At 20.1% G+C, this 11,973-nt stretch overlaps 2 protein-coding genes across 2 annotated transcripts; one reads left to right on the top strand and one right to left on the bottom strand.

The window, feature by feature from the left end:
• Window positions 1-810: 810 nt before the first annotated feature.
• PGSY75_0518700 (mRNA-binding protein PUF1) lies at window positions 811-6,808 on the top strand (the record flags this gene model as incomplete). The annotated part of the gene is made up of 5 exons (XM_018784467.1): window positions 811-2,884; window positions 3,000-3,169; window positions 3,293-3,550; window positions 3,756-3,992; window positions 4,175-6,808. 5 exons carry the CDS (start codon window positions 811-813, stop codon window positions 6,806-6,808), a joined length of 5,373 nt encoding a protein of 1,790 aa, XP_018643122.1.
• Window positions 6,809-7,655: 847 nt separating this feature from the next.
• On the bottom strand, window positions 7,656-11,573 carry PGSY75_0518600 (putative WD-repeat protein; the record flags this gene model as incomplete). Its single annotated transcript, XM_018784466.1, has 1 exon — window positions 7,656-11,573. One exon carries the CDS (start codon window positions 11,571-11,573, stop codon window positions 7,656-7,658), a length of 3,918 nt encoding a protein of 1,305 aa, XP_018643121.1.
• Between the last annotated feature and the right edge of the window lie 400 nt (window positions 11,574-11,973).

Raw genomic sequence — 11,973 nt, 5'->3', positions numbered from 1 at the left:
AAAAATAAATAAATAAATAATATAAATTTTTTATTTAATAAATTTTTTAAACTATATTTTAAAATATTTATTTTTTTTTTTTTTTTTTTTTTTTTTTTTTTTTTTAAAATAATTAATATATAAAAAATATATTTTTTTAATTTAAAACGTTTTGGTTATACAAAAAAAAAAAAAAAAAAAAAAAAAAAAAAAGATAAAAAAAGAAAGTTTGTTTTATAATAAATATAGTATGTATAACAATTTTTATATTATATAATTTTTTTTGAAGGTTTGATTTTTTCCTCATTCTTTATTTTTTTTTTTTTTTTTTTTTTTGTGAATACTGATTTTTTCTATATATATATATATATTATGTAATAATTAACATACATTATATATTTTAATGCTGTTATATTCTTTTTATAATAATATTATTAAAGCATAATTGAAAAATATAAACCTAATATTTCTATATATTTTATATATATATATATACTTATATTTATACATGTAGACAGTATATTTTTACCTTGCTACGTAATATGAAGAATATATTTTTTATAAAAATGTTTTTGTAAATAAAAAAAAGAATTTTTTTTTTTTTTTTTTTTTTCCTTATTTTTAAAAAAAAAAAAAAAAAAAGAAAAAAAGAAAAAAGATATTAAAGGAATTAAAGATTTAACAAGAATATTTGGAAATTTTTTATATACATATAAGTCTGGAAGATTTGTATGTGTGTCTATAAATATAAATATATATATATATATATATATATATATATATGTATGTATATTTGTATGTATAAAATATTTTATTTTATATGTAGTAAAAATGGAAAATATAAAAGGGAAGGAAAGTGAAGCTTGCAAAGAATACGCGTTAAATAAAATTTCAAAAATTAACAAGGAAAAATATAAAAATGAGGGGAAAAAAAAAGATGAAAAGAAAATAAATGACGATGGAAAATATATAAATGATGGAGAATATATAAATGATGATAAATATACAAATGATGATGATAAATATACACATGGTGATGATAAATATACACATGGTGATGATAAATATATACATGATGATGATAAATATACACATGATGATGATAAATATACACATGATGATGATAAATATACAAATGATGATGATAAATATATACATGATGAAAATATAAAAAAGGATAAGGTACATATAGATATGTCTAACATTGATAACCAGAGTTATAATAAGAAAAAGAAAAAAAATGACGATACTGACAAAATAGACAATATAGATAATAATGTTGAAAAAAGAGATAATGATATTTGTGACTTTTATGATAAAAGAAATGAAGATGATAATGGATATGGTGATTGTAATAATACACATGACAGTATTAATAATACATTTGAGTGTAGTGGAAAAAAATGTAGCTATATAGAGAAGCAACGAGATAAAACAAAAAAATATGATATTATAAATATGAAATGTGATAATAAAAGTAGTAATATGAAAAATTCAATGAAGAATAAAATGAATACACAAACAAATAATAATAACAAAGACATGTTAAATAATCAAATAAGAATGTGTTCCAAAAATTTAAATAATAATTATATATATAATAATAATAATAATAATAATAGTAATAATAATATTAGTACCAGTAGTAGTAGTAATTATTATTATAATTATTATAATAATACAAATATGTATAATGAATTAAGCATGGGTCATCATAATGAAAAAAATAATTTCCTTGAAATATTAGATAATGAATTAAAAAAAAATTGTAATACTTATAATATAGGAAATAATAATATGAATTGTAATTATAAAGGAAATTATAATTATTTTATAAATAAAGATTTATTAAATAATAATATGACATATATATATAATTATCCTATGATAAATACATTAAGCTATAATAAAGATAATAATTATTGTACATATCTCGATGAAATTAATAGAATAAATGAATGTACATATAATAACACACAAACAAATATAAATAATAATACAACATATGCTCCTAATTATAATGATAATTCAAATATATTATATAATCATGAATCATATATTATGTCTCCTTATGATTATTATAATTATTATTGTTCTGGTATTATTCCTACATATCCGATATTTAATTATAGAAATGTTATAAATAATAATAGTAATAGTAATAATAATATAAATAATAATAATATAAATAATAATAATAATAATACCTATTATAATCATATCATTCCGAATAACACTAATAATAATTCTATTGATACTTACAATGAAAATAATAACAATCATAAATTATTCTATAATTATAATAAATATAATATGTATACGCCAAAAATATATTATCATGATAATATTCATAATATATATCCTATTGATAATATTCCACCCAATTATAATTCAACGGAAAATAAAATATCAGCTTGTAACACTATAATTCCTTCGACTGCAACTATCAACAATAATAATAATATCAATAATAATGGCAATAATAATAGCAATAATAATAACAATAATAATAATAGTATTCTTTCAAAAAATATATTTCCATATAATACAAACGATATAAATAACTTAATAAATCTCAACAGTGACAATATAAATAATAATTCTCACATGAGTCCCAATAATAATACACAAATCTTCAATTATTTTAATTATGTATCCAATAGCAATTTTAATATTCAAAGATATTTATCAAACAATAATAATAATAATTTAAATAATACTACAGATTATCAACAAAACATTTCTTACTACAATACATATAATTCAAATTGTTATTCATCAGCATCAAAAACATATTACTGTAATCAATATTTGAATGAATATCCTTTATTTCCTGTCTCTTCTATTGACTTATATAACACTGACAACATGAACTATAGTTCCAATCAGTTGTATTACTATCACGGTGATTATAAAAAAAAAAAAAAAAAAAATATAAATATATATTATATGTAAGTATATATATATATATATATATATATATATTTATATTTATTTATTTATTTATTTCATTTTTATAGGGAATGATAACATGAACAACGAAGAAATAAAAAAAAACGCAGAACAAGAAAATGCTCATAACAATGTAAATATGAACAAGCGAGGAGTACAAAACAAAAAAGCAAACTACAACAAGGAAAATTATTTATCTCCAATAGCGTTTACTGGAAATATTTGCAAAATTGCCAAGGTGAATATGAATAAATAAATAAAAATATACATACATACATAGTTACGTGTGTACATAGAATTGTACTTACTTACTTACATATATATATATATATATATATATATATATTTTTTTTGTGTATAGGATCAAACGGGCTGTAGGATTTTACAAAGGATACTAGAAAAAAAGAATCCAAAACATATTGAAGAAATATATAACGAAGCACTTGAACATATAATTGAATTGATGGTAGACCCGTTTGGAAATTATTTATGTCAAAAATTAATGGAAGTATGTACATCTGAACAAATAGAAAAAATAATTGATAAATCGTCAGACCAATTAATAAATGCTTCCATAAGTGTTCATGGCACTAGGACAGTTCAGAAGCTTATAGAAATGGTAATAACATTAATGGGTATATGTATATATATATATATATATATATATATATATATATATGTATGTATGTATGTATGTATATATGTATGTATATGTTTGTTTTTTTGTTTGTTTATTTGTTTTATATAAGTTATGCTTTATATAAAATAATAGAAAGACATACTTATTTTTTTATACAATAATTCTTGTCTTCTTTTTATTTTAGATTAAAACACCTTCTCAAATTAAAAAAACAACAAAGGCTCTAAAAAATTCAATAATTACTTTGATTAAAGATATTAATGGAAACCATGTGGTTCAGAAATGTTTAATCACCTTAACAAGTCACCAGTGCGATTTTATATACGAAGCTATTTTAAATAACTGTGTTGAAGTTTCCACGCACAGACACGGATGTTGTGTGATTCAGAGATGCATAGATTCTGCGAACGATGCACAAAAGGTAATATAATATGTGTATATGTAAAAATATGACAAAAAGGAATAAAAATGAAAATGCAAATAAATATAAATATAAATATAAATAAATATTAATATATATTAATATATATATATATATATATATATATATATATATTTTCTTTTTTTTTTTTTTTTTTTTTTTTTTTGATATTTTGTTGATAGGAACTGTTCATACGAAATATTTCTAACAATGCCCTTGATTTAGTACAAGATGCATTCGGAAATTATGTTGTTCAATATATTCTTAATTTAGGAAATGAGAAAGTAAATTTAGAAATAGCCAATAAGCTATTACCAAATATTGAGGAACTAGCTGTTCAGAAATTTTCATCTAATGTTGTAGAGAAATGTCTAATAATAGGTAACAACAAATGTAGAAAACTTATAATAAATGAAATATTGAAAAAAGATAAAGATATATTAAAACAAATAATTTTAGACCCATTTGGAAATTATGTTATTCAAAGAGCATTATCAGTTGCTTCAGAACCTGAATTAACAAAATTAGTTGAAGGAATCAAACCATATATAAAAGAATTACGTAATATATCATCTGGAAAAAGAATTGCATGGAAACTAGCCAAAAAACATCCTTTACTTAATGCTGATATCAATAATCAATATTTTTCAAATGATAATTCAGATAATCTTTCTTCACAAAATCATGATATTTCTTCTACTAATAATTCAGTTAATATTCCTACTAACAATTCAGATATTTTCAAAAATGATAAAAAAAAAAATAATGATGAAAATATGCTAAAAAAGAATTACAATAATAATAATAATGTCAAAACATTTAATAATAACAAAAATTTTAATGCCAAAAATTTTAATAATAATCCAAATGGAAACATAAAAAATTTTAATAATGATAATATGAAATCTTATAATTATGAACATATGAGAAATTGTAATTTTGATCCCATCAGGAATTATAACAATGAATATGTAAAAAATTATAACAATGAATATGTCAGAAATTATAACAATGAATATATCAAAAATTATAACAATGAATATATCAAAAATTATAACAATGATTATGCCAAAAATTTTAACAATGATTGCGCCAAAAATTATAACAGTGATTGTACCAAAAATTTTAACAATGAATATGTCAAAAATTTTAACAACGAATATGTCAAAAATTTTAACAACGAATATGTCAAAAATTATCATCATAATAATATAAAAAATCATATTAATTGTTCTAATAATACTTATGCAAATAATTCCAAAACATACAAAAAAAATACACAACAAAAAAAAAACTTGCAATCTTCAAATGACCTCTGTAATGTTGTTTCATATAGTGATCATTTCCCACACAATAGTGCACATAAAAAAAATAACTTTCAAGAAAAAATATCAAATGTAGATAACAAACGAAATGATGATTCCTCTATGAATAATAACACGTTTTGTTATAAACAAGGTTATATGACAGATGAGATAATGAACACACAGAACGAAACCAGAAATAATGCTAAAATGGATGACATCGGTAATCTCACAAAAAATGAAAGAGAAAATTTAAACAAGATTTATTCTAATCAAGAAGACAAACAAAACAAGAAAGATGATATTTACTACACCCATAAGAGGAATGATGAAAGCAATATTTATGATAATCAAAGAAATTTTAACAAAAATAATTTTAAATATGTGATTGGTCATAATATGAACAGAGATGATAATAATGTTCTTGTAGGTAATAAAAGTAAAACTGATGGGGAAAATAATGTAAGAATGAATATAAATGAAAGGAGTGAAGAACAAAATGAAGATGGTCACGAGAAAAATCAAAGGAGTGAAGAAAAAAATGAAAATGGTAAAGAGAAAAATCAAAGGAGTGAAGAAAAAAATGAAAATGGTAAAGAGAAAAATGAAAAGAGTGAAGAAAAAAATGAAAGGAATGAAGAAAAAAATAAAAATGTTCAGGAAAAAAATAAAAATGTTCAGGAAAAAAATGAAAATGTACAGGAAAAAAATGAAAATGTACAGGAAAAAAATGAAAATGTACAGGAAAAAAATGAAAATGTTCAGGAAAAAAATGAAAATATTCAGAGAAAAAAAAACAATGTTAAGGAAAAAAAAGAATACGTAAATGAAAAAAAGGAATGCATAGATGATGAAGAACAAAAAGAACTCTTCAATAACAATGAAAACAACAAAAACGATAATAATTGTAACAACAATGTGATTAAAAAAAGTAGTGTTCATTTAGATAATGAAAAATGTCATTACGAAAATAATATAAATACAGAAAGCGGACATATTAGGAGCAAATCAAATCATAATACTATAAATAATAATAGTTATGATAACAAAATGATAGAAAAACAGAATAATGAAAATTCCAATAAGTATATAATACAAAATGTTCCTAATACTAATAATAGAATGTTTCATAAAAAAAATGATGAAAATAAAGATGGTAGCAAAAATAAACATATGGACAATAAGAATAATAAAGTATATAATAATAATTTTAATAAAAATGAATACAAAAGAATACAAAACAATCAAATGAATATGAATCAAAGTTATAATTTCTCTCAGAATAAAAACTATGTCTACAATAATAGTTATAATAATTATAATGAAAATTATGTCAACTTTTATCCCATCAGAAATAATAATCAAGAATTTAATTCAAATATATGTTCAAGTAATAAGAATAATCCTAAATTGACATATATGTCAAATAATAAAAATAATGGAGATAATTATATGAGGAAAAACCAAAAAAAAATTACAAAGAAATATAGTAATGAGTCGAAAATAATATGAACTGATATGATCTTAAATACGAGCCCTTTTTTTTTTTTTTTTTTTTTTTTTTTTTTTTAATAAATTGATAAACTTTTATTAAAAAAAAAATAAAATAAAACAACCAAACGTTTAGACAAGCAAATAAATAAATATGCTCATAAAAAATTTAACTAATTTTGTATATTTATATTGTGATAATATATAAAAAATGTTTTTATTAATATATATATATATATATATATATATATATATATATAATATATTTATAGTGTACATAAGAACAAATTAAATTTATATTGTTCATATATATACATACAATTATATATTTATTTTATTTTATTTTTTGTAAATTAAAATAATCTTAATTAGTGATCGTATTTATTAATATTTATGTGATTTTTTTTTTTTTTTTTTTTTTTTTTTTTTTTTTTAAATAAAATTTTAAATCATTAATGTTTTTAAATTTGAATTAAGGACAAAAAGTAGGTTCTACAGAATTATATTATGCATACATAAATAAATATAAAAGTACACATATATATATATATATATATATATTTTTTCATATTCCTTTTTAATATTTTATCATTAACGTAATTGTAATTGAAAAAAGCATGGGTGTTCCTTTCGAAGGCAAGGCTTCATTGATCATATGAGCATTTTTTTTATTTTAAATATGTATCACATAATATTAAATATTAATATATTTAAATTATATAGTGGTATGAGAAAAATAAAGATGTATTTAAATATATTTTACAGATTAATATCACGAACGTATATACATATACATATATATATATATATAATGATGTACATATAATATTACACGTTGTTATAGATAAGTATCACTCGTTTAATATGTTCAATTTTTGATTGAATTATATTTGGTCAATTCTCTTAAGAATGGATGAATGAATTTTTTTCTAGCCTTTTTTTTTTCTTTTTTAATTTTGTTAATTTTAGGATGTACGTTCCAAATCATCAATGTGTGATCATCAGATGCTGAAATCATATATGGGAATTTGGAATAAGATAAAGGCCATATAGCAATACTAACAGTAGATGCATGTCCATTTATGACATCTAATAGATATCCTTTTGTTTTATGCCATATATATATTAGGCTATCTTCGCTACCACTTATAACATAATCTTCATTTTTACCCCCAAAGGTTGAATGCACAATAAATCTACCTTGTTTATGACCTCTATATGTTTGAATAATATATCTATATTTAACATCCCATAATTTGATTGTTGGTCTTTGATCTGCTATATTAACTAATATATGATTATACAATTTAGATGCACATACAGATGTAATTGTATCAAATTCAGGTAATATATATAATTCTTTTTTTTGATTATAATCAATAACTCTAACATTTTTATCAGACGCTACAACAATTAAATATTGATCATTATTTGTAAAAACAAAATTTTGTATTCTCGTACTAAATGACCATGCATATAAAATAGAAAAACTTTTTAATTCTTCATTTAATTTAGTACAGAAAATTTTTTTATCAAAAGCTGATGATACTATAATAGAATCATCTTTTGACCAACAGATAGATGTAATAGGACCACTATGCATATTTAGACTTAATTTTTTTTTATTACTTTTTGGACTCCATATAATAATATTTGAATCATTAGAACCTGAAACTAAATATTTACTATTATGACTCCATATAATATAGCTAACACCATCAATATGTCCATTCCATTCTCTTATTTTATTAAAAGGATATATGCCTCTCCATAAAAAAATACTTTTATCTTTACTTGACGATGCTATATATTTTCCATTTGGCGATACATTGACATACCAAACTTCATCTTTATGTCCTTGTAATATTTTAATACAATAATAAGGTAATTTTATTTTTTTGCATTCATGATTTTTTAAAAGAGATAAAGAATGTAATTCATGATGTGTATAACAACTATTAATTTTTGTTCGATCTGTTTTGGAGTCCAAACAATTATGATTTTGATACATTTCATCATGATGATGATGATCATCATTATTATTTATATTAATATTATTATTTTCTTTTTTGTTTATATCTTTTTTTTTATCTTTCACATTATAATTTATCTTCATTTCTTTTATCTTTTCATTATCCAGATGATTATGTTCTAGTTGTTGTATTTCACTCGACATACAACATTTATTGTTATAATTTAATGGTTCCATACTATTATTATTAGAATTTATATTTTTATTAATGTTGTTAAGATTATTTATTTGTTCATTTTTTTCCTTATTAGTATGATCATTATTATGTTGTATATTTTCATTTTTACTATAAGTAATTACAACTTCTTCATATGTCTTCAATAAGTTTTCATTTGTTCCTTCTTTTATAATTATATCATTATTTTGTTTTTTCATTATATAATTGTGATCATTATTTGATGATATGTCTTCATTACATTCTTGTTCAATAATAATGTTTCTCTTTTTCTTCCTTTGGTTCTCATACGTTGTAGAATTGCTATATATATCTAAAGATGTTGGGTTGTTTGTATTAGCAGGATATGCATCTTGACATTCTTCCTCCTTATTACATTTTTGAGGAACCACTGTTGTTTCTGCACTTGGAGGGTATGTCATAAAACATTTTGTATTGGATTTATAATAAGATGAATTAATATTGGTCACATTATATTCATTTGGTTGTATATTTGGTTGTATATTTTGTTGTATATTTGGTTGTATATTTTGTTGTATATGTTCATTATTCCATATGGCTGTATTCATAAACGTAGTATTCTCCTTATTAGATGTATTTAATATATCTTCATTACTTAAACATTCTGTTGTGACAGTTGTAATATTATTATTATTATTTGTAGGTTCATTATTTGCACTTGGATTGGTAGGGCCCCCAATTTTATTTTTATGACTTTTTATAGGATCACTAATTTTACTTTTATTATTTTTATTATTTTTTTTATTTTTATTATTTTTTTTATTTTTATTATTTTTATTATTTTTTTTATTTTCATTTTTGTATTTTTGTTTGTTTGTTTGTTTTTTTTTTTTTTTTTCTTTTCTAAATATATGATCCTCAATTTTGATATCATTTTTTATGTCTTCCTTGATATGACATGGTTTCATTTCTCCTTCTGATTTATTACATTTGTTTTTCTTTTTATTATCTTTCTTGTGTAATTTAAGATTTTCCATTTTTTTAGATTTGATAGTTCTTTTATTACGTTTTAAAATTTGTTGAGAAAAATGATTATGGAACAAACAATTATCAACTTGATATTTCAAAGACTGATGAAGCAAAATGGCTAGTCGTCTAGGTGGTATGATAATATGTTCAGGTAATAATCTGTTAATTTTTTCAAATAAAATACTACGAGAATTTTTATATTTCTCTTTACATGTATATTGTATATTATAATTATCTTTATCATCACAATAATATTTATTATCACAATAATATTTATCATCACAATAATATTTATTATCACAATAATATTTATCATCACAATAATATTTATCATCACAATAATATTTATTATCACAATAATATTTATTATCACAATAATATTTATCATCACAATAATATTTATTGTCAAAATTATCATTGTTATTATTTATTATCATAAAAAAGGTTGTGCACTGATGTAATCTATGATATGTATCCTCATCAAAACAACATGTTTGTAATTTATTTCTTAAACATCTTAAAGCAGCAAAATATTTCCCTTCATATAAATATTCTATAAAACATTGTTCATATATTAAAAAGCTTATAGCTTTTATTAATTTTTTATTTATATTTAATTTTTTTAAACTTATGATGGCATTCTTCCATTTCCCTGATAAAATATTCTTATGAATTTTTTTTATTATTGGTTGTTCTAATTCGATACCACTTTCTAGTTCTAAATATTTGGCTGATTTATTATATCCCATATTTTTAATTGCTTGAATTAATAATAAAAGAACGTCTTTCTTTAATAAGCCTTCCCACATATGTGAATGAGCTTTATTATCATGACAATTGTCATTACAAAGGTTATTATTAGAATTATTATTATTAAAATTATTATTATTATAATTATCATTATTATTACAATTATTATTATAATTATCATTATTATTATCATTATTATTATCATTAACATTGTTACCTTTCTGGTTAGTTTTCTTTTTTTTTGGATGAGCTAATTTTTTCTTATAATTCTTCAAACTATTCATTTCATTACATGTGCTCACTTCTTGTTGATTCTTTTTAGAACCTTTTTTTTCACATCGTGTCTCTTCACAAATAATTTTGTTGCATTCATTCTGTTTGTCATAGTTCTTATAATCTATCATTTTAAGGTCCTTTTCATTTTTCCTCTTCAAACCTTTTCTAATAAAATGCTGGAAGTTATCATCTTCTTTGTATTTCTTCAAATGAACTTGTAACTTTAAATTCTTATTTCCATTTTGGTGTACACCTATTTCATCATATAATAAAAATGTTGTATCATTATATTCATTGTTTATAAAGTTATAGGTATCTTTCTCTATATTGTCATTTTTATAAGTACATATTTTCTCATCTTTATCTACATTCTTTATATATATCTGTTCATTTTTATTTATGTCAATATTCTTCTTCATTAATGAAGAGAAATCATAATCATTTTGATTTTCGTTTTGATAATATTTCAACATATTACAATTTTTTATTTTTTTCTGAATAACATTATATATTTCCTCCTGTCTTTTCCTCTTCTCACGTCTATTAATATTTGTATTATTCATAACGATATAAATGTTTTTCTTCGTTCTTATAAAAAAATTATATTATTATTAATAAGGATATACATAAGAAAATAAATAAATAAATAATAAACATAAAATGAAAAAAAAAATATATATATATATATATATATATATATCATATATTTCAATAGATTAGAAAGGGAACAGGAAAAAAAAAAAAAAAAAAAAAAAAAAAAAAAAAAAAAAAAAAAAAAAAAATAATAAAATAAAATAAAAACAAATAAACAAACAAAAAAAAAAAAAAAGGCATAAAAAATATTACCTTTTTGGGATTTGTTTAAAGATTTCTTTTTTTTTTTTTTTTTTTTTTTTTTTTTTTTTTTTTTTTTTTTTTTTTTTTTTTTTTTTTTTTTTTTTTATCTTGGAAAAAAAAAAAAAA

This window comes from Plasmodium gaboni, chromosome 5, assembly GCF_001602025.1.
Source record: "Plasmodium gaboni strain SY75 chromosome 5, whole genome shotgun sequence".
NCBI lineage: Eukaryota > Apicomplexa > Aconoidasida > Haemosporida > Plasmodiidae > Plasmodium > Plasmodium gaboni.
This window is presented reverse-complemented; position numbering and strand designations above follow the sequence as displayed.